The 24,959-nt window shown below is 36.4% G+C and overlaps 1 protein-coding gene across 6 annotated transcripts in view; it reads left to right on the top strand.

The window, feature by feature from the left end:
- The window catches only part of prkcbb (protein kinase C, beta b), a 155,317-nt gene that overhangs the window by 57,963 nt on the left and 72,395 nt on the right, over window positions 1-24,959 (top strand). For 4 of the 6 annotated variants that reach the window (XM_058769639.1, XM_058769638.1, XM_058769640.1 and 1 more), the window contains 5 exons: window positions 2,748-2,859; window positions 8,597-8,725; window positions 17,704-17,860; window positions 18,001-18,135; window positions 22,975-23,071. In XM_058769639.1, coding sequence (XP_058625622.1) covers window positions 2,748-2,859; window positions 8,597-8,725; window positions 17,704-17,860; window positions 18,001-18,135; window positions 22,975-23,071 — 630 coding nt within the window. Of the gene's footprint in view, window positions 1-2,747; window positions 2,860-5,648; window positions 5,695-7,353; window positions 7,555-8,596; window positions 8,726-17,703; window positions 17,861-18,000; window positions 18,136-22,974; window positions 23,072-24,959 lie in introns of those variants that run through there. The other 2 variants (XM_058769645.1, XM_058769642.1) reach the window with 2 other exon arrangements.

Here is a 24,959-nt window from a genome sequence, read left to right as displayed (position 1 = left end):
AGAGGAAAAAAAAAAAAAAAAAAATATATATATATATATATATATATTAGGGGTGTCAATGTTAACGGTTTACTTGACGCATGCGATTAATCAAAAAATTTTAACGTGTTAATATTTTTTTTACGCAAATGAATCGCTTGATAAGGTTTGACACCAACTTCTTCCCGTCATTGCAGCGCAGAAGGTTATCTATCATTGTGTGATGAGGGTACAGGGAACCAGTGTTGCCAGGGTAACGGCACAAGTGGGCTATTTTGTAAATACAGTCGTGGGAAAAATTACAGAGCCGTGGGTTGCGGTTTTTTGGGCTACTTTTATAATGTACCACGGCTGCCCAAAGTGTATTTAGACAAATAAAAATTAAAATAGATCCTTTTACTAATGTGTATTATACTTGGAATGTATCCCTGGTAACTTAAGAACGGAGAGGCGGTTGTAACATCACAAACAAAGTGAGTTTCAGCAGAGCACATGTTAAGGCTTTTACACAGCAGAAATAAATATAAGAAATTATATAAGATAATAAACACACGATTACGATAGGATATATCTGTATGTGATTTTTTTGAGTTGAATGTGTACATCTGAAATGCTAATTTGTGCAACGATATAAAAGGCTATAAATAGCATATTTTAACAACAGTAAACGACCAAATTCCACATGTGATCGCAAAAGGAAGTTATTACAAACACTCGATGGTGGTTTGCAGTGAGTTCTGAGTAAAAGTGCACTATTAATCTCATAAATTGTGTTATGTAGCATGATGCTAATGTTAGCTCTAATGCACCTGTGGAACAGATCCAATTCTTCTTCATAATCCATTTTGTCATAATACTTCATGTAAGGTCGCAAGAAATGTTTTGTTGTATTTATTTAGAAATACTTTTGATAATAGTTGGGTAAATGTATACTGGGATTGAAGCGATGTGGCTTGGTAAACGTTTTATTGCAAGTATAAAGTTTCCACAAAAATATTAAGCGGGACAGTTTGGCACTGAAGACTGGAATAAAATAGAAATACAAAATAGAAAACTATTGTTATTAGAACAGTAAAACGCTTTTAACCCTGCAGAGCATGTAATTACAGTATCCACTAGCAAAGGCTAACAGACCTTGCCTAACTTTGACCCCTTTGGAACTACTTATTGTGATTTTTATTGTAATATTATCATGTAGCCTTGCTCTCTTTCTCTCTCTCGCCTCATCCACCTACTCCCTCTCTCATTTCATCACACCGAGTGCCTCATCAGCACCTCTGCTTCCCTACACTGTGTGCTCTTGGATATGAGGGCAGCCTGTGTAAATTCACTCTGACCTCTTCTCATTGCATATTCCTCTACTGTAAGAGTATGTAACACAGTCCTGTGGGCTTTGTGTGTGCTGCATACACTCACTGGGGCCTCTATGTGCGCCCAGGCCACAGGCCGTATGGAAGCTGCTCTCTTTTTGTGTGAGTGTCAATGCCGCCATGAGCTGTATTCAGAGGGAGAATATTAAAACAGCTTCTTATGAATAGAAAGTCATAAAAGAGCCCCTGCTTAATTAATAATGGATGGATCACTTGGGGGGAGGCGAATAGGAAGGCTATTCTGGTGTGCCAGTGTTTCAGCTGACTGGCAGTGCCCTGCTGACCCGGTGTTCCAGTAATGCTCAGGTGTCATCCTCTGTCATTATACAATCTATATACTATTAATCAATATTATTATATATTATAATATTATATATATATGATTTTATTCTATATAATATATTTTTATGAACTAAACGATATTAACTTTTTATTTATATTTGAAAGAATAAATTTTGAAAACAAGAAAAATCCCACTGCTCTTTATTTATTTCTTTTCTATTTCTGTTTAATTGTGTAATACACTACTGTTAAAAAAAAAAATATATACATATGTTTTTGAAAGATGTTTTAATGCTTACCAAGTCACCACTTGATAAAGACAGTAAAAACAGTATTAGTGTGAAATATTTTTTAATTTTAATTTTAATTTAATTACATTTTTTTTCTTGTGATAGTAAAGCTGAATTTTCAGCAGCCATTACTCCAGTCAAGATACTTAGCAAATCAGTATTTTTGTGGAAAGCGCAATTGTTAAAAAAAAAGAAAAGAAAAAAAGAATTATTTGATAAATAGATAAAGTTTGATGAAAGAATAAAAATAACATAATTTAGTTCAAATAAAGTTTAACAGAGTTTAATAGAGTTTATACATTTAGTTACATGTTTTTTAATAATGTAAAAGTATGTCACTTTTGATCAAATAATGCATGCTTGCTGAATAAAATATGAATTTCTTTAAAACAAATCTACAAAAAATCTACAAAATCTGTGTGTGTGTGTTTGTGTGTATACATTATATAATACAGTATTTATTATTGCACATCTGTAGTGTGAAATGTGCTTTACATGTGTTGTGCAATAGCAATCCATTTGCTTTTAAACAAAGTTTTTTTTTTTTTACTTTCTGATTTTGAATGTTTACTACTTTTCACAATTAGCAAAAAAGGTTGAAATGTGAATATTGTAAAGCTATAAGCTGGCTTTTCTTACTCCCTTTTCCTTGCCGCACCTATGCTTTTACCATGTAAAATACTTGTTTCAAATGTACTTCCCCTTTAAGAACTTTTACACTGTGTATTTGTGTTATTGCAATCAACAATAATTTCCAGTTTATTTTTGGTAATGCTTATTTATGGCCAACGTGGCTGACTGCTCTCTTTTTTGTGTCTCTCTGAAGGACCCGCGCAGTAAGCACAAGTTCAAGGTCCACACGTACTCCAGCCCCACCTTCTGTGACCACTGCGGCTCTCTGCTGTATGGACTCATCCACCAGGGCATGAGATGTGACCGTGGGTATCTCTCACTTTCCTTGATTTCCACTCAGGCACATAATAACGCAGAATACTACTTTGGTTTTTACAAGTTTTTTTTTATAGTTCAAAGCTGATCCCAGGATGCAAATTCTTTTTGTGGAATGGATGTTGTAGGGCTTGCTGGATATCATAATGTAGGATTCAGTCTAATACCAACAAAAACTAAACATTTCTTTTCAAATTTAAACAGATAAACTACAAAATTATGGGGTCAGTAAAAAATTTGTACTTTTATTCAGCAAGGATGCATTAAATTGATCAAAAGTGACAGTAAAGACTTTTATAATGTTACAGAAGATTTCTTTTTCAAATAAATGCTGTTCTTTTGAGCTTTATTCATCATAGAATCCCGAAAAACACTTTTTACCATTGATAATAATGCTTCTTGAGCACTAAATCAGCATATGACTGAATGATTTCTGAAGCGTCATGTGACAATGAAGACAGGAGTAATGATGCTAAAAATTCTGGTTTGCCATCACAGGAATAAATTACATAATAGAATAAATATTATATAGAAAACGGTTATTTTAAATAGTTTTTTTTCTGTATTTTTGATCATTATATCACAGTCTTATTTAGCTTAAGAGACTTCTTTCAAAAACATTAAAAAATTTTACCAACACCAGACTTCTTTTTTCTCAGTCTCACATGCTCTGCATCTATTGTAATACCCACATTGGCAATTATTACAGGAATGATAATCAATTAAGTTCCACATAGGGGTGGGCGATATGGAAAAAATATCATATCACGATTTTTTTTAGAAATATCACGATTCACGATTTTATCACGATTTACTATTTTGCAAGTTATCTGAGCATTACAGCCAAACTAATTCCCCTATTATAAAGACAGCCTTTTAAGGTAACAAAAAAAAAAAAAAAAAAGGCAGATATTTAGGCCAAAGTGGGTGAAGATAAAATCTTTGTCTTTATTTTATCTTTCTTATTAAAAAAAATAAGAACAAAGATACACATTACAACTACACATAATATACAAATAAAACAAACAGTAATTTATTTTCAGGTACAACAGGTGTATTTAGCGTGAATGAACAAATATAATAATAAAACACTATATAGACTGATTCCTAAAGCAACTGTATTAAAGTTTTCAGTCAAGAGTAGTGAGTGATTTTTCTCTTTGTGTTTTGTTGTTTTATTAACATAGTAGGAATAGTCATGACGGTCATATAGTCATTCTGTCATCTGTCTGTCAATTCTGTCAAAGTTTTTTATTTTTATACGATCATTTACTCAAAATTAGTTTTAAACCTGAGTGAATTTCTTTCTTCTGCTGAACATAAATGCTATTTTGAAGAACGTGGAAAACCAAACAGCTGCTGGTCCACAGTGACTTACATATGATTTTTTTTCCTACTATCAAAGTCAATGTGGACCAGCAACTGTTTGGTTAACCACATTCTTCAAAATATCTTCTTTTGTGTTCAGCACAAGAAAGAACTTAATACAGGTTTGGGACAACATGTGAGTGAGTAAATAATGACAGAAATGAAATTTTAGGGTGAACTATCCCTTTAATGACAGTCGGCTGTCCCTTTAAGACCTGAACGCATCTAATATACAGGCACGCATCCGTTTCTCTCTCATCCGTTTACTTTAATTTTAGACATAACCAACTGAGTCTATATGTAAACCTTGTGTGTTTTGACAGTATTAGCGCAAAAGATAACTTAGTTCAGTAATCAGGCGCTGTTAGACAGGCTTTTTAGCGCGCGTGCTTCTGGTGAATGCGCTCAGAAAAAGCGCACGTCAGACCAGCGCTTGAATGAAACATTTAACCGGCAAGGCTTGTATGCAAATAATGTACTTTTGCGATCGCAAATAAGTGCAGTGTCCTGTCAGAGTAACTCTACCGCTGTATGTCGTGTTGTACAGCGGCGCCAGAACTGTAATTGATATAATGTGCGCTGTAGCACGATACTACGATATTTCTTCAAAAGCAGATCGTGGAGACATTTTTATCGTCCACGATCAAAAATCGTCATATCGAACACCCCTAGTTCCACAATAAATGCATTCAACTTTTTCATGCTCAAATCATGCAATGATGCATTTTGACACCATTAACTTAACATTAGCGCTCACATTTTACATCACGCTCCTTGGGACTGCTGAATTGTACTGAATAGCAGCACATTGTTAGAATTCAAAAGTGCGAAATGTTACTGTGTTACTACTATTCAATGTTTTATGATCCCATTTGTACTGTACACCGTGCAAGCCTAGTAGCCTATAATGGTTCGGCAACCCGTGTGTTACATATGCCTGTGAGGCAAATATCCTGTGAACATAACCAGGTTGTATGAAGTCCCACTCACAAAGTACCTGACTGAAAAGAGATTTTCCATCTCATGGTAGCCAGCCTCTTATCCAGTGTCCAATACATAAAACATTCAAAATGCTTCACTCACTCAGCAGCTGTCCAAGCCTCCGGGGCACAGATATTCACCGCCACATACCTGATTGTTGGCTAACAAATATTCATTGATATAACAGCGTATTTTCCAGCAGCTCTTTACTCTTATTAATGTATGACAGGCAGGTAGGCAAGTGAGCTGACAGGTGGTGTAAAGATGAGGCGCTCAGCATCTTCACCTGAAACCTGACACAAAGCTGTTATGGTTGCAGACAGGGAGAGCTATAATTACCTTTGTTTAGTTTCCAATGTGTGCGTCGTCTTCTCCGGGGCCCTCTACACTGTTTACACTCCAGCTATGGCTTGCGCTCCGTCACACTTCTGACTGAACTGTGGAGAAGTGCTGCAGTGCATGAAGGAGTACAGTGTGTATGTGTGTGTGAATGTGTGTTTGCTTGTTTCACAGTCATTTTCAGAAGTAGTCTGAATGCCAGAGTGCCTGTTTGGCTATTTGATATGTAAACGTATGTTGAGTCTGGCTGCTTGTCTTTGGCCTGTGGCCTCCAACACAACAAAAGCAGCGAAACTGTGATCTTCACTAAACGGCATCTTCACTACTGCTTTGTTCTTCAGCCCCCACTGACCTTGCTGTGAAAATCAGTTTACAGTAGTCAACCAGCCTATGTATTTCTGATGGGGCTGGATGGTCTCACTTGTTAATAAGTATAGCAGCATCTAAAGCACACATGATGCTGGGGATTATTATAGCAGGAGAGTACAACCTCAGGACTAGTTTGTTCTCGGTCAGATTATACAACCTTCAGAAGACAATTACTTTTTGGAATTTATGTTTTATGATTCCTGTGGCTTTGGTTTTCTGTTAATTTTTCTATCCATTATGTACCCGATTTAAAGAGATCGCAGGGTTAGGTTGGGTGGGTGAGGGAGGGAGGGAGAGTTGGTGGGGAAGTTGAATTGATATGTGTTTTCATGTTCTCATTATGGTTTGTATATTATTAACGATGTTGGGCACGTTACTGTAAAAAAGTAATTAGTTATAGTTACCTAACTGAATTAGTAACTGAGTTACATCATTATAAAAGTAACTAATTGCCAGGGAAAGTAACTATTGCGTTCCTTTTCTTTTTTTTTAAATGTTCAAATATGTCAAATAACTTGGATGCCCCCAATATTAAATGAATGAAATGGACACTAAATAGAATAAATTATTATTATAAAACATTGTACACTAATCTATTTTAATATTTCTGTGGGACAATGTGAGAGACACCTATCAAATTCAATATATTATTGTAAATAGTATCAACCAATTATATATATAAAGCTTATGTTTGTAAAATGGCACAGATTTTTTTTTAAATATCTGACATAGCATCAGTCAGTCAATCATTATAATCTGATATTATGATAATTGGTAACACTTTACAATAAGGTGTAATTTGTTAACATTAGTTAATGTATTAACTAACATGAACAAACAATGATCAATACATTTATTACACTATTTATTCATCTTTGTTAACGTTAGTTAATAAAAATAGAGTTGTTCATTGTTAGTTCATGTTAGTTCACAGTGCATTAACTAATGTTAACAAACACAACTTGTGATTTTAATAATGCATTAGTAAATGCTGAAATTAACATTAACTGAGATTAAGAAATGCTGTAGAAGTATTGTTCATTCTTAGTTCATGTTAACTAATGTTGTTAACTAATGTTAACTAATGAACCTTATTGTAAAGTGTTACCTATGATAATTTAGCATTATATGATGATATAACTTTAGTAATTATTAGGACTGGTGGTGGTGCTTAAGATATTGTATGTCATTTAATGTTTCGATAAAAAGAAAAAAAAAAAATAATACTGATAAGATAACAAAACTACTACGAATTCTACTACTAATAACAATATAAAACACACCAAGGATTAATAAACTGCTGGGTTCATGAATATTAATCACGTTGTCTGCGTTCGCTCGAGTTGATTTGCTGAAATCAAAACCGGGACGATAATAGGTGAGCGCCAGCCAATGAAATTGTCACTTGCGCATTAGCTCCGCCTACTACCGGAGAGCCAGGCAGTTCTTAAAAGCTGAAGAATTCCAAAGGAACTCCGTTATTTTGACAGGAAAATACAACAAAGAGTATCGTTTACATGTAGCGCGTCACTTCTGCATGTTATGAAAGACTATCTTGCTCTGTATCTTTCTTTGCGCGTGTGAGACAAAGCGACGGCGAGGCGTGCGCCTTCACACTAGAGTTTACGGTATGTCAAATACTACACTGTGCATCCATTCAGATAAACTGAAAAATAAAATGATAATAATATTATAAATTATAGTAACGCCGCATTTTATTGTCAGTAACGGTAACGGCGTTGTAACGGGGGAAACAGTAATTCGTTTGATTACTCGTTACTGAAAAAATAACGCCTTTATTCCCATCACTGATTATTAATAAGTAAAAAAAGAAAATACAGTTACTTTGTTCCAAAATCTGAGTCAACTCCCCGTCTACTGTATACATAAGCAAGAACCTTTTAGAATGGCAACTGAGATATATACAATGTACAATACAGTCTCAGAAAACAAATACAGAATTTGTCTGCTATCTTTTCAAAAATACTTATATGTATTATTTATCTGTATGTACCTTTAAGGTACTAATATTCACCTTTAGGTGTAAATACGGTATAAAAAATTTAACCAATTCTGCATTTATCTGATAAATGCAGTGAAAAACAGTAATATTGTGATTTTTTTAATTAAAAATTAAATATCTGTATTTTAATATTTAATGATAATGGAACATTTTTAAGCAATGATTGTACGAGTCTTCAGCGTCACATTGTCCTTTAGAAGTCATTCTGATTCGCTGATTTGGTACTCAATAATATTTCTTATTATCAGTGTTGAAAACAGTTGTTCTACTTAATGGTTTTGTGCAAATGCTGATAAAATGTCATTTTTTTGTGGCATACATTTCTCACTTTTGATCAATTTAATACATTCTTCCTAAATAAAGTGGCTCTAAATTTGCTGTCTGGGATTGCCTTTACTTGCAAAGTATACATTTGATGCAGTCTACATGTTGGTAGGAGACGTATGAGTCATGGCTGAACTGCCATTCATAGTTACAGAATTGGCTCAACAGGTCTTTGGTAGAAGGAAAGCACTTTCCCTTTCCGTCTGGCCTTTAAAAGTTCACACTTATATATAGATTCATGTATCATGTATTTACACAATGCGCATCTGTAAGTTGGGGTTGTGGTGTAACATCTCTCCCTCTTTCTGTCTCCCTCCATCCAGACTGCATGATGAACATCCATAAGCGCTGTGTGGCCAATGTGCCGAGTCTGTGTGGGACTGACCACACTGAGAGGAGGGGCCGCATCCAAATCACTGCAGAGATCAAGAACAATGTGCTCACCGTCAGCAGTGAGTCACCGCTGCCCACTCACACACATCACTGCTGCACACATGTGCTTGGAAGCAAACACTCACTCCCAGCTTCCTAAACAGTGCACCACTCGCTGGTGGATCCTGGACCTCTTGTTACCACACACATGCCTTCATTTGACCCTTGAAGAACAGCCAAAAATGCACTTTATACGGCACATCTTGCATGACTACATTCAGTTGAGGCATAAAGTGTGCTGCTCTGAAGACTTGTGGGAATTTCCTAGTGTTTGATTCCTCCTAGTGGTGAATCCAAAGCAGCACTAGGTAGCAGGATATATTTAGACCAGCATGCACCATTTCAGGGCTGATCGCACTGGAAATACCCAGTTACATTTAAAGAAACACCCAAAAATGAAAATCGATTGCCGAGCGTTTGTCATTTTCATTAGCATTACAGCTTCATGTGTTTAAACACAAGCGTTGACTGCTAGGACATTGCTCTGGAGCATAATACAAAAAAAATGTAATGTTTTATCATGCTTTGCCATAGTAATCTGAGCACAAATAGGGTATTGATTTGGATAGATCACCCAAAAATGAAAATTCTGTCATTATTTACTCACGTTTTAGAATGACATGAGGGTAAGACCTTTATTTTTGATGAAATCTGAGAGCTTTCTGACCCTCCATAGACAGCAATGTAACTGACACGTTCAAGGCCCAGAAAGGTAGCATGGACATCGTTAAAATAGTCCATGTGACATCAGTGGTTCAACCTTAATTTTTGTGCGCAAAGAAACCAAAAATAACGATTTTATTCAACAATCTCTTCTCTTCCCTGTCAGTCTTCGATGTATGTTCATGAGAATAACACGACATGTGTGTGGTGCTGCTGACGCAGGAGCTGACATTCTGACATAGAACTCGGACTTACGACTTGTTTACAAGCAGAGGAATTCACACGGATGCATCGTGGTACTGTTCAGACATGTAAGAGAATAAATTGTTGAATAAAGTCATTATTTTTGTTTTCTTTGAGCACAAAAAGGAATTCTAAACAAAAAAGCTATTCTCATAGCTTCATAAAATTAGGGTTGAACCAATGATGTTTTACAATGTACTTACTACCTTTCTGGGCCTTGAACATAATAGTTTCATTGCTGTCTATGGAGGGTCAGAAAGCTTTTGGATTTCATAAAAAATATCTTAATTTGTGTTCCAAAGATGAATGAAGGTCTTACAGGTTTGGAACAACATGAGGGTGAGTAATTAATGACAGAATTCTCATTTTTGGGTGAACTATCCCATTTAAGCTTTCAAATAGTGTATTAGTTGTCAGTAGGGCTGTCAGAGTTTCACTACACAATTATCCTGGCCACAATTCTTTACAATAACGATATTGTGGCGATGTGTATAGATCAGTCAAAATCATCTTTTAAAGTGGTCATCGGATGCCCAAGTTGATATGATTCATTATGGTCTTAATTAAAAGTCTGTAACGTACTTTGGTTAAAATTTCTCAATGGTAGTGTAAAGCAACACCCTTTTTACCCTGTCAAAATCAGCTCTGTTTTGAGCAACCCAGTTTAGTTCATGTTCCTTTAAATGCTAATGAGCTCTGCTGACCCCGCCCTCTCTTCCGTGGGGTGAGGAGCCGTTCTTATGATACGGTTTACTTTAGCGTGGAACTTGCTAACTAGCACATTATTAGGAAAGGTGATTTGCAAAGATTCATAAAAGAATCTTATACTCACTTCTTCTGTAGGTGAGGCTGGATCACAAATGATTTGCACGAACATAAACGCATTTAGATTGATCGGGGCGCATTCCCTTCAAAAACAAAGATAACCCACTGCGTCTTCAGCGGCTCAGATGTCAGGAGTAAATGACTGCTATGTTCATTATTACTTCCAACAACAAAACACCTCAACCTCTTAGGAGAAATTATTGTCTACATCTGCACCGGCTTGAAACAATGGCGGACTGATGACAGCTCCCTCAGGGCGGGTCTAAGGTAAAACGCTAGTGTCAATCAACAGTCGTGGGAGGGCCTGGGTCTGTGTGACGTCACACAGACAGGCATCTGAGAATGGCTTGATATGAGAATGGGAAAATTATTTAATGAGATTAAAAGAAAAAAAACACTGGGTGGATCTTTATCATTATAGGGTGGTTGTGTACACACACTACCAACACACATTTCAGTTCAAACAACTTGTAAAAGTGCATGTCGCATCCGATGACCCCTTTAACTTTGTTTACTTTTTGTGGCCAATGAATCCAAGAGTAGAGAGGCAGAGAGAATTTGTAACCATAACTGTACAAAAGTGTACAAAAAGAACTTACTGTTGATCAGCACGTCCTGCAGACTGGTGTTTATAACTCCCTGTCTTTTTTAACAGAATCCACAAAACTCCCACAATGGCGAGTTTACATTTCTCAGGTGCAGGTAGAGTGTCTCTTTTGCCTGTCATCTCCTGCAACATGATATTGTGTGGCAGTAGTAGCTTCTGTTTTAGAAAAGGTGAAACCAGCATTACAGTGCAATACCATGTTGAAGTGTCCCAACTACTGGCATTGTATTATTTACAAAATGATTGAATAATTTAGCAGTAACATGATATCAGTATTTCAAATTTTAATTATTGGTTATTGTCAACACTGGTGTATTGCAACATCCCTTGTTGTCAGTATTAAACATTATTTGTTAAAAAACCTCATTATAAAAGAACCGTTTCCCATAGGGGGCAGAATATGATGGCAAGGTGCCTAGTTATAGTCTAGACCAGGGATGGGCAACTTCGGTCCTGGAGGGCCGGTGTCCTGCAGAGTTTAGCTCCAACCCTAATCAAACACACCTGCTTGTAACTTTCTAGTGATCTTGAAAACACTGATTAGCTTCTTCAGTTGTGTTTGACTAGGGTTGGAGCTAAACTCTGCTGGACACCGGCCTTCCAGGACCGAAGTTGCCCATCCCTGGTCTAGTCCATTAAAAAAGTAAAAGCTAAATCCAAAAAGTATGGCAGCAGTAAGAAAAGGACAAAGAAAAACAAAATAGCCCTGATGTCTAAAATGTAGCATGTGACATTGATGAAGTGAAATGCGTTCCAGCTCATTGTGAAATTCTATAGGGTCACTCTTGTAAACTTGTATTACATTACACGTGTCCATGGCAACACAAGAAAGCACACTTAGTCTTCCTGTCTCTCTTTGGCTTCAATACAAACACGCCTCCAAAACAAAAACACAAGCACACTGTGGAAATGGTCTCCTGTTGCAGCCAGTGAGAAGAAAAGACAGGAATATGGTGATGCTTTCAGTGTCCAGCAGAGGGTGTTATTCTCATTCTCTTAGCACAAACCCGACTGAGAAAAGACTCACAGTACAGTTCCAAAACTCCACTAGAAAACAGAAGTTTAATTTGTTTGGAAGAGCCTTCATTCATCTGTTTCCATAAAGAAACAATTCATAGTTCATTATTCACTTTATCAAGCATTCATGTATCTCTGAAATCTGAAGGTATCATTGCACATGACATGCAAAAACCAGTGGCACCTGACAGCCTGCAACATGTTTGATTTGATAGCTGCATGATGATTTGTATAAACTTGACTTTAAATTCTAGTCTTTTCATCACAGAGAGCTATTGTATGACTTCAGAAGACTTCATGTTTTATGATGCGATTATAGTGCTTTTTGGAAAATGTTCTGTGAAGATTGTTCAATATTCTCCATTTGTAGTCCAAAACGTGTCTAGAAGGACATGAGGATGATGAAAGAACTGTCATTTTTGTATGATCTGTCCCTTTAGCGTGACCCTTTTAAACCCTCCATGCTTTATATGATTGTTTTATATGATAATAGCTTTTCAAACAGTTTATTAAATTATATCCATGATAAATTTGCACTTATTTGTTATTATATCTTTGATATTAAACTATTATATCCATGAGGAATTTGCACTTGGTTCTAATTTCCACTTAGTTCCACTTAGTTGTATTTTCAGAGCAGAAGATGAGCTCAATTAAATGAGATTTCTGGAAGACAAACCAAGAGAAAATTGATCAGAGTGCATTTAAAGCGATTGTTCAGGCAAAAATGAAAATTTTATCATCATTCACTCACCCTCGTGTCTTTTCAAACCCGTATGAACGATTTTGTTCTGCAAAACACAAAATGAGATCTTTTAAAAAAAAAAAAAAAATTTTTCAAACATTCCAAAACAACATTAAACCCCACTGACTTTCATTGTGTTGACTAAAAAATAAAAATAAAAATCACAGAGACATTCTTCTAAATATCATCTTTTGTGTTCCACAGAAGAAAGAAATTCATACTGTTTTGGAACAACATGAGTGTGAATACAGAATTGTAATTCTTGGGTGAACTGCTTTCTGGAGGGCAGTATGCCTGGATCTGTGCAGCAGCGGGTGTGTATATGTGACTCTAGCCTCAACACACTGCTCTATATTCAGCCATGCATCCGTCTTTTCAAGCTCAATCCTGGGCCATTTCACCCCGCGAGCCTCAGCTCCCATTTTCCCTTAGAATTAACTAACAGCCTTTAGCCCGCTAGCGGCTAATGAGCTGAGCTGCACCATGTAAAGAACCGAGGCTCAGACAGCCCTGAGCGCAAAAGACATTTTTAATCCATCACGCTGTCCTTTATAATTTAATGTCACGCGACAGTGCCGCAGATCTGCTGAGCGTACAGTAAGATGAATGGCGCCACTTCCTGTCGCGCATTTCAAAGGCCTGTCACTTAAAGCTAATGAATTGACCAATACCTGGATGGAAATGGGGCGGCCACTCTGCCTTTAAAAGGTCCTTTCCACCTCATCTTTCTCACACTCACGCTCTATTTGACCACTGGAGCACTTGCAGGTTGATAAATGTTAGTGAGGCAAATTGGGTGATCATGTTTAGTGTGTTGTCATTGCTTGTTATGCGGCTTCTTTTTGTGAATGAAGACTTAAATCTTGCACTTAAATCAGATTAAAGGGATAGTTCACTCGAAAGTGAAAATTCTGTCATTATTTCCTCACTCTCAAGTTGTTCCAAATCTGTAAGAGGTTCTTTCTTCTACTGAACACAAAAGAAGATATTTTGAAGAACGTTGAAACCAAACAATTGCCGGTAGCCATTGACTTCTATAGATTTTTTTTCTTTAATATGGAAGTCGGTGGCTACCGGCAACTGTTTGGTTACAAGTATTCTTAAAGGAGTAGTTCACTTCCAGAATGAACATTTCCTGATAATTTACTCACCCCCATGTCAACCAAGATATTCATGTCTTTCTTTCTTCAGTCGCAAAGAAATTAAAGTGTTTGAGAAAAACATTTCAGGATTTTCCTCCATGTAGTGGACTTCAATGGGAGCATTTGTGGTTAAAAAATATATAAATTTGTATTTTTCTTAAAAAATGACAGATCGTTTAGCTAGATAAGACCCTTTTTCCTCAGCTTGGGATCGTGTAGAGCCCCTTGAAGCTGCACTGAAACTGCAATTTGGACCTTCAAGCCGTTGGCCGCCATTGAAGTCCACTATATGGAGAAGAATCCTGGAATGTAATTGTTTTGCGATTGAAGAAAGAAAGACATGAACATTTTGGATGACATGGGGGTGAGTAAATTATCAGGAAATACTACTCCTTCTTCTTTTGTGTTCAGTGGAGTTTTGGAACAACTTGAGGGTGAGTAAATGATGAAAGAATTTTTCAAATTTTGAGTGAACGGTCCCTTTAAAGGATCCAGTCAGTTCTAGATCTCTTTAACGCTCAGAAGACCATTTGCTATTGAGTTGCAGTGCTGTTTTTCACCTAGAGGGAGCAGTGCTGCTTAATTATTTGCTAAAACATTAATTATATAGTCCTACAGCCTTTTACACCTTTGTCTGTTAGATTGATCAACTGTGTTATTCGCTACTATGTAAATGAGATCAGAATTTTTATTTTTTTTAATCAACTAGGTAGCATTATCAATTTCCCAAAACTGGACGTATCTTGTAGGTCAAAGCTTTTGATATCTTCATGCAAATATTCTTACATGGTCAGTGATCCCGCTTTCTTAATTGCTCCGTGTGGAGGGCTTTCAGAACGAACATGTTGTGCGTAGCATTTATTAGCTGGCGAAATAAAACCCTGCTCTGTGAGCACAACGGTTCACGCAGAAGCCCGTCTCTCTCTTCCTGTCTCCGTGCTGCAGTACACCGCCGTCTTAATGAACAGCTAAGCCTACCTTCACACACCACTCATTATGGAAATTACACTACCCACAAATCTCAAGGCCACAGCAGCCTCCTGCATTAATTGTTGTACTGGTCAAGTGCTGAGGTCAACCCCAATTACTGGGATGGTCTGTGTGCATTCGTAGCCCCACACGGCCATGAGGGTTCATGAGATGCAAGTATAAATGACTGACAGCTATTCACTCACATCTAGGGTCCGTAGTTAATGCTTTTAAGGGGTAAAGGGTTCACATGGTTTAGATTTTATCAGACACTTGACACCCTATGCAGAACTTTTTTTTAGTATCTTTTTATTTTCTTTTAAAATATTAAGACATCCTAAAAATATGAATATTTAATCATATAAATTACTAATTTAATAATATAAATGACATACGAACTAAAATATGTATTTATTTGTTCTAAATACATGTAAATTTGAGTGTAAATGTAATATATACAGTGTGTGTGTGTGTGTGTATATATATATATATATATATATATATATATATATATACACACACACACACTATATACAGTCATGGCCAAAAATATTGGCACCCTTGGTAAATATGATCAAAGAAGTCTGTGAAAATTAATCTACATTGTTAATCCTTTTGATCTTTTATTTAAAAAATTCAAAAAAATCTAACCTTTCATTGAATAACAAGAATTTAAAATGGGGGGAAATATCATAATGAAATAAATGTTTTTCTCTAATACACACTGGCCACAATTATTGGAATCCCTAGAAATTCTTATGAGAAAAATATCTCTGAAGTATATTCCCATTCATATTCACAATTTTGAGCACTCCAGGGTGATTATGAACATGAAATTATCCAGCCATGGCTTCCTGTTTCACAGAAATATAAATAGGAGGACAAAGCCCAAATTCCCTTAATCATCCATCACAATGAGAAAAAACAAAGAATATATTTCTGATGTGCAGCAAAAGATAATTGAGCTTCACAAATTAGTGAAGTGGCTTTAAGAAAAGAGCTATAGTAGTGAAAATTCCCATTTCCACCATCAGGGCAATAATTAAGAATTTCCAATCAAACTGCCTAGAAGAGGACGTGCGTCTATATCAGGGGTAGGCAACGTTGGTCCTGGAGTGCCACTGCCCTGTAGAGTTTAGCTCCAACCCTAATCAAACACACCTGAACAAGCTAATCAAGGTCTTCAAAATTACTAGGGCTACAGGCAGGTGAGGTTTTTTTCAGGGTTGGAGCTAAACACTGCAGGACATCGGCACTCCAGGAACGACGTTGCGTACCCCTGGTCTATATCATCCTAATGCACGGTGAGAAGGAGAGTTTGAGTGGCTACTCTCCAAGGACCACAGCTGGAGAATTGCAGAAAAGAGTTGAGACTTGGGGTCAGAAAACCTATAAAAAAAAAATTGTCAAACAGCACCTACATCACCACATGTTGTTTGGGAGGGTTTCAAGAAAAATTCTCCTCGCTCATCCAAAAACAAACTCCAGCATATTCAGTTATCAGACACGAGTGGAACTTCAAATGGGACTGACTTCTATGGTCAGATCAAACTAAAAAAATGAGCTATTTAGCAGCAAACACTCAAGATGGGTTTGGTGAGGGATAAAAAGTACCCCATGTGTTCAATGAAATATACTGCTGTATTTTTGATGTTGTGGGCCTATATTTCTGCTGGAGGTCCTGGACATCTTGTTTAGACACAAGGCGTCATGGATTCTATCAAATAACAACAGATAAAAAATCAATAAGTGACTCACTCTCTTAGAAATCTTATAATGGGCCATGTTTGGATCTTCCAACCGTACAATAATCCAAACACAAACCTCAAAAACAACACAAAAACGGGTCACTGAGCACAAAACCAAGCTTCTGCTGGCCATTCCAGTCCTCTGACCTGAACCCTGTAGAAAATGAGTGGAATGAACTGAGGAGAAGAAGCACCAACATGGAGCTGGGAATCTAAAGGGTCTGGAGTGATTCTGGATGAAGGAATGGTCTCTGATCTCTTGTCAGGTGAAAATTTAGAGCTGTTAAACTGGCAAATGGAGGTTTCAAAAAGTATTGAATAAAAGGGTGCCGTTAATTGTGGCCAACGTGTATTAGAGAAAAACATTTATTTCATAATGATATTCCCCCCATTTTAAATTCTTTTTATCCAATGAAAGATTAGATTTTTGTGAATTTTTTTAATAAAAGATCAGAAGGATTAACAATGCAGATTATTCTTTGATCATATTTACCAAGGGTGCCGATATTTTTGGCCATGGCTGTATGTATACACAGTACATGACATCAGTGCTTCAAGCGTAATTTTCTGAAGCTACAAGAATACTTTTTGTCCACAAAGAAAACAAAAAGAACCACTTTATTCAACGATTTCTTCTCTTCTAGGTCAGTCTGCCACTTCTGTCTGTTTCTGAGCCTTGAATGTGTGTATACTGTCTATGGAGGGTCAGAGAGCTCTCGGATTTCATGAAAAATATCTTAATTTGTGTTCCGAAGATGAACGAAGGTCTTACGTTTGGAACAACACAACATTCAAAAGTTTAGGGTCAACTTCAGCAGTATTGGAAGACATTAAAATAACTTTGTAAATAATACATTGTTTTTTATATGCTGGACTTTAAAAACATAAATAGTGCTTAACATATGTGATATTTATTGATCAAAAAAGATTTTTATTTAACATAAAGATTCACTTGGCATTGATTGCACCCTATAAAGAGTGAAAGTAAAGAAATGTTGGTCCTTATATGTCTGATATAATCTGTATTTCTATGTTATAGTTAAAGAGGCGAAGAACCTGGTGCCCATGGACCCCAATGGACTCTCTGACCCCTACGTCAAACTAAAACTCATCCCTGACCCCAAGAGTGAGAGCAAACAGAAGACCAAGACCATCAAGTGCTGCCTGAACCCCACGTGGAACGAGACCTTCACATTGTAAGGAAGCTCTTGCTCTGGACATCAGCGGCACAGCCAAATCAGATCAGTAATTTGTTTGTCTGAGAAATGCGAAATGAAATGTTGAGCTTGATTTCTCTGTCTCTGTCTGTCTCCCTCCTGCGCTCTGTGTCTTACAGTAATCTGAAGGAGTCTGACAAGGACCGCAGGCTGTCTGTGGAGATCTGGGACTGGGACTTGACCAGCCGGAACGACTTTATGGGCTCTCTGTCTTTCGGCATCTCGGAGCTTCAGAAGCAAGGGGTGGACGGATGGTGAGGAGACCTGCTGACACACACATATATACATCAGTAAAAACGAGCAAGTCCCCATGGTCAAATAGATTGTGTGCACACTAATATCAAAAGGCTTGTGTCAGCTAAAGCGCATTGCATATCACAGGGATTCACAGACATGCAGCAGTCTATACACACGTGTAACTGGTTCAGTCGTCCCTGGCTTTGAAGACTCTTGCTCTTTCAGAAGTCCTCAGACTGTCTTTTCTCCCTCCTCAGTAGTGCTCTTCATCTGAGAGCTCTCCACTCCTGTTTTCTGCTCACACACACAGTCCCGTCCCTTCTCGAACACCTCTAAAAGCATCTCTTGTCAGCTAGGATCTGCGTATTTTTGCATCGCATGAGCCTCCTGTGAATGCTTAAACGTGCAGTTAATTTGACAGAAGTGAGTTAAATGAGAAAGGTCAGATCCACTTTCACAGGAAATCTTTGCTCTGTCCTTCGTGGTCTGTCTCTGTCAGTTGTTAGATCTTTTTTTTCATTTGGTCTGTTTTGACTAGTTAGTACAAATATTTAGAGACTGAAGTGTCTAGTAGTTCTTTCCCACCTAACAGATAGTTCCCACAGTCATGGGATAATATTATGTAAAGGTGTAAACATTAGGAAAACGTTAAAAATATATTCATTTCTGTGATGGGGTTTTTAAACTTTTAAATGCCAAGGACCCCCAAAATAATGATCACCTTGCAATAGACCCTTTTCCTTAATTTTAAATGCAGATTTTATGTATAAAAAGTTGTGGTGAGAACAATATTAAGTTTAAAATGAAAGAAACAACATAAGTAATATATAAACAATTTACTTTTTTTTTGTTCTAATACTAAAGCCAAAAAAAGATTATTTAAATATTATGAGGAATTAACTTTTTTTTTCTTCTACAAAACATTAGGTGTTTTTACAATTTACGTTTCAATTTTATTTGTGTTGTATTAACATTATAAATGTTGTTCCAAAGCAGTTTAACAGAGAATAGGGCCAAACAACCATTTTGCAAGATAAAGAAGACAGTGGAGATGAAAAAAATCCCTAGAAAAATTAGGCTGTATTTAAACCGTTTATGAACATAAATGCATAACAAGGAAGTAGAGGTGAACACAAAATTAGATTTGTTTATTTTTTACTGTTAAAAAAAACATGAGATAATGAGTTTATATCTATTCAAGAGTACAACCCACTATTGAAAGATAATAACCATAAAGTTGCTCTTCATTGAGTTACAGGAAAGGCCAAAATAATGCCTTTAAAGATGTTACGCTAACCTTAGCATAACATTCTGCTTGCTTTAAGCCACCTCTTTGAAGCATAAATTTTGAGCATAAATTTATTGAACAGTACACAGTGGAAACACAAAGAAAGTGATCGATTTGTGAGGTTGACTAGTTTTGTTTTTGTTTCCCATTTTTAGTTTTGATTCTCAGTGGCTGTGCTGACAGTACACATCCCCACTGGCTACTGTAGCCGGTGTCTCCTCTCTCTGTGTGTTTTCTCTACAGATGTGACTTTTATCAGATGGTTTGATGAGATGTATGTACGTGTTTCGTGAGGGTGTTTCAGAGGTTTTGTAGCTGTTATGAGCTTCTTTGTGACTGCACTGGCTGCTTCCTGCCACCTGACAGAAAAGCACAGAGTGTCAGATTAGAGGCGAGACGTTTCAGCTCCCTAGTGGGCCTTCAGTCAGGACAGATCCACATGATCACAATCTCATTGTCAGAGCTGTCACTGTCTCAGCACAACACTCATTCATGTTTGCAAAGTTTGAAAGTTTGAAAGTCAGAAGAGAGAATGTCCTCCAAGAAAGAAAATAATAATAATAATAATAATAATGTGCAGGATATAAAACAAATAAATGATTATGATTGTCTAATCACTCAACCCTAATCACTGTGCAACACTCAGATAACATAGTATTTGTAGTATAGATTTTGTGCAGTTATTTTTTTATTATACTGTATTATATTATATTATATGATAGTGAAACTTTTACACCTTTAGATAAATGGTCAATCAGTTGACTTATGATCATTTTAATTGTTTAAATAATTTTGTTTATATTAAATTGCTGATATTTCAGTTCTATTCTCATTTGATTTCTGTATTAATTTATAATTAAAGATAATTTATTTATTTATTTATTTTTTTTATTTTTTTTATTTAGCAGACGCTTTTATCCAAAGCGACTTACATTGCATTCAAGTTACAGTTTTTACATTTTATCAGCTCTTATAGATTGGCAGAAGTAAAACTGTCTTTTCAATGCTAAAACCATATAGAATGACTTTGACTCATGTATCTTAATTTGATGATATTAAGTCTAGGATGGATACCTTTGAAAGTCAGTGTGAGAAATTTAATATTTATGACCTCTATTCTGCATGTAATGATAATTAACTGCCCATGGCCACGTTTAGCCATGACTCATAAAAATCTCCAACATGTAGAATACATTAAATGTATCCTTTATATCTACAGGTGTATCTCAATAAATTTCAGTAATTCAACTCAAATTGTGAAACTCGTGTATTAAATAAATTCAGTGCACACAGACTGAAGTAGTTTAAGTCTTTGGTTCTTTTAATTGTGATGATTTTGGGTCACATTTAACAAAAACCCACCAATTCGCTATCTCAACAAATTAGAATACTTCATAAGACCAATACAAAAAACATTTTTAGTGAATTGTTGGCCTTCTGGAAAGTATGTTCATTTACTGTATATGTACTCAATACTTGGTAGGGGCTCCTTTTGCTTTAATTACTGCCTCAATTCGGCGTAGCATGGAGGTGATCAGTTTGTGGCACTGCTGAGGTGCCTTCCACTCAACTTTCTGTTAACATGCTTGGATACAGCACTCTGTGAACAGCCAGCTTCTTTGGCAATGAATGTTTGTGGCTTACCCTCCTCGTGAAGGGTGTCAATGATTGTCTTCTGGATAACTGTCAGATCAGCAGTCTTCCCCATGATTGTGTAGCCTAGTAAACCAAACTGAGAGACCATTTTGAAGGCTCAGGAAACCTTTGCAGGTGTTTTGAGTTGATTAGCTGATTGGCATGTTGCCATATTCTAATTTGTTGAGAGAATTTTGTGAATCAGTGGGTTTTTGTTAAATGTGAGCCAAAATCATCATAATTAAAAGAACCAAAGACTTAAACTACTTCAGTCTGTGTGCATTGAATTTATTTAATACATGAGTTTCACAATTTGAGTTGAATTACTGAAATAAATGAACTTTTCCACGACATTCTAATTTATTGACATGCACCTGTACAATAAAGGCAATCCCAGAATTCAAATTTAGTGTCACTTTTTATATACTTAATATTTTATTCAGTAAGGGTGCATTAAATTGATCAGAAGTGACAGTAAAGGCATTTGGGTAACACTTTACAATAAGATGTCATTTATTAACATTAGTTAATGTATTAACTAACATGAACAAACAATGAACAATGCATTTATTACAGTATTTATTAATCTTTGTTAATGTTAGTTAATGAAAATACAGTTGTTTATTCATGTTAGTTCACAGTGCATTAACTAATGTTAACAAACACAACTTGTGATTTTATAAAGAGTTCTATTTTTTTCTATTTTCCTATTTTATTTTATTTCTCGTTTTCTATTAAAGCTGCTTAAAGGTATTTTGAACTTTCTACTCATCAAAGAATCATTGATGATAAATGTATCATTGATTTAAAAAAAACAAAAAAAAACATTGATAATAGGAAATGTTTCTTGAGCATCAAATCAGTAGTAATGAAGTAATGCCTGCTTTGCGATCACCAAGCAGTTTGTTTTAACTGTATTTTTGATTAAATAATTGCAGCCTTGGTGAGCTTAAGAGTCTTTTAAAAAAAGGTTTAAAAAAATCAGTAGTGTAATGAAAACAATAAAAACAAAATATATACAAAAATAAATGCAACAAAATAAACAAATATAATATAAACACAATATAATATAAATTAAATTAAATAATTTTACCAAAAATCTTAATATTATTAAAATGATTTAGTATCTTTGTCGTTACCAATAGAATTCAATGAAATTTGCGACCTTAGCTAGCAATGCTTTTGGGAAACACACCCCAGATCATTTCATGCTAACTGCCATTCTACCACGCTTTCCTATTTCTGTGAATGTGATGAGGACAACGCTCACACATCCTAAAGCCTCTGGAGGTATAGATGTGGAAGGAAGGAGTGTAGGGGGAGAGCACTGCAGCCATGACTCATCTGCAGTCATAAACACAACACACACACACACACCTGCGCAGACCAGAGGCATAATGAACACAGGGCCTCCTATCACATCAGTAGCAATAAAGGAGGTGGAAACCCAGCGTGCTGCTCTCTCTGAGGGGGAGCACTTTCAGTGGTAGGTCTGTTGCTTTTTCAACATGTCGCCTCGTCGGGATGGTCACCTCACACCGTTAAAAAGGAAGCTGATTTTCTGCTATCGGGAAGCACAGATGTTAGAAGAGCTAAATATGAGACGGGGTATCATGCTGTCCCTCAGACGTTTGAAAGCTGTTTGGGGGCAACTCCAACCGGTTGGATTCCTCTTCACACATGATCATAGTCAAGGTCGTCCCTGCTGAGAGGGAAACCGTAAGCATATGAATGGTTTAAATGAGCTGAGGTAATTTCGTAAAATGTGCCGTTTCAGGGAAGCACGCAATTCCTAGAGTGGCCAGATGGAGCCATTATCAGAGGAGGATTTAACGTCTCTGTTGCTGAACCATATGTGAAACTGCAGAGATCCTGCACTCATCTAACTGTTCCTTATTTTCTGTCTGTCAAACACGTGCACACACACACATAGGTTTAAGCTGCTCAGTCAGGAAGAGGGCGAGTACTTCAACGTACCTGTCCCACCTGAAGGAGAAGAAGGCAATGAGGAATTCCGGCAGAAGTTTGAGGTGAGCGAATGTGTGTGTGTTCACCTGCTTTTTTAGGTGTGCCAGAGTATGTGTGTTTGTGTTTGTTTTATTTATCGAGAGATAAGCCTAGAGCCTAGATAACATTGGTGTCTTTAGGGGTAGACTGATTATCAGCGCTGATATTAAGCATTTTTATGGTTATCGGTATCGGTTATTTTCAAAACTGATTTGCTGATAAAATGATTTAAAAGCAATTAAAGTTTTTGTCAGAGTCCTTGTTATTCCTAATTTTTACAGCAGACATACAGTATATCGGTTTAAAATATCAGTTATCGGTCTACTTGATCTGTAATAATCGGTATTGGCATTGGCCCTGAAAAGCACATATCGTTCAACCCCTAGCTGTCTTAATTTAGTTTTATTTTATGTTTTTTTTTCTTTTTTTTCTTTTTTTTTTCTTTTTATGTTTGATTTGTGTTAATATTTTGCTTTGTTTTTATTTCATTTTTGCTTTGCCTTTTGTTTTTGTTTTATTCTGTTTTTATTTTTGTTTTGCATTTGGATTATTTTGTTGTTTTTTGTTTTATTTTTGTGCTGTGTTTAATTTCATCTAGTGTTTTTTGCTTTGTTTTGGTTTGTTTTTATGTGTGGTGGTTTTTTGTTTGTTTTGGGTTTGTTTTTACTTTTGTTTTGTACATATTTTGCTTTTCTTTTTCCGTCACTGGCACCCTTTTGTTTCTTGTAGTCATGTACAGTACTTGGGGTAGTGGAATATTCTCATTTCTGCTTTGGATTAAAGTCCAAATGAAAGTCATTGTTACTTAACAAAATGGAGTCAGATGGTTGGGGGAGGGTTTGAAAAGTAAGAAGAAGTTATTATATTTGGATAAAAGATTGAGGAAAAAAACTTCTTAATTTGAATAACATGCACTTGAATCATGCCTAATAAGACCAGGAATGTTTAAAAGTAAATAGCCTGTTTTGATTTTATGTTGATTTTGACTCTTCCAACTGGGTGCGAGCAGGTAAAGTGAAAAAAGAGAGAGGTCTTTGTGCATGAAGCATATATCACTCACTGACAAATCTGGCATAAATAACACATTGGCAAATCCCAGCATCCTCCCGAAGTAATCACACTCACGTCAACCTGCATTCTGCTCCGCATGTCCCAATTTGAATACAGAGTAGAGCTGACTGAGAGGTACCAGTACGAAGCTCCTGATCCCTGGGCTTTCTTCACCACAGATTGATTCAGGCACGTTTTAAAGTCCCCTTTCCTCTGGTTTCCGCTTTCTTTTGAGAGCACACAGTAGTTAGTAGTTCAGACATGTTTCCCACAAAGTTGATAGGTGAAAATGGTCTCGACAGTCGGTTTGTGCCTATTGGTGCGTGCATGTGATGTGAGTGGCATGTATGTTGGATGCATTTTGTGTGTGTGTGTGTGTGTGTGTGAAAGGGCACAAACTGTGCAAGTCTCTGCATAATTCAAACGGTCCCGCGAGCAGACCCAGCTGTGGACCCAGTGCATGATGGTATTATTTATGAACAGCCCAATGCGAAACTTAGCGCTACTTGGACTGTGTGTGTGTGCGCGCGCGCGTGTGTGTGTGTGTGTGTCTGAGCTGGCAGTTTTCCTACACATGGTGTGATGCATAATTCAAAATGTGAGAAATGGTCAATCTGTAGCTCATCTGGTGGGCTGTCATTTCACACATCATGGAGTTAAAACTTAAGTTGGTTTAAGTCTTTTCTTTTCTTCTCTCTCTCTCTCTCTCTCTCTTTTGTCTTTTTTTTTTTTTTGTCTCTGTGTTCTTGTGGTCTGAAATGGTGAGGTTTGTTTACTCCTGTTGAAACCTAGTGAGCAGCATCTAGTCTTTTGGTCTATATAGACAAATTTTAATAACTTAAATAGACCAATTGTATTTAA

This window comes from Onychostoma macrolepis, chromosome 03 (genome assembly GCF_012432095.1).
Source record: "Onychostoma macrolepis isolate SWU-2019 chromosome 03, ASM1243209v1, whole genome shotgun sequence".
Lineage (NCBI taxonomy): Eukaryota > Metazoa > Chordata > Actinopteri > Cypriniformes > Cyprinidae > Onychostoma > Onychostoma macrolepis.
This window is presented reverse-complemented; position numbering and strand designations above follow the sequence as displayed.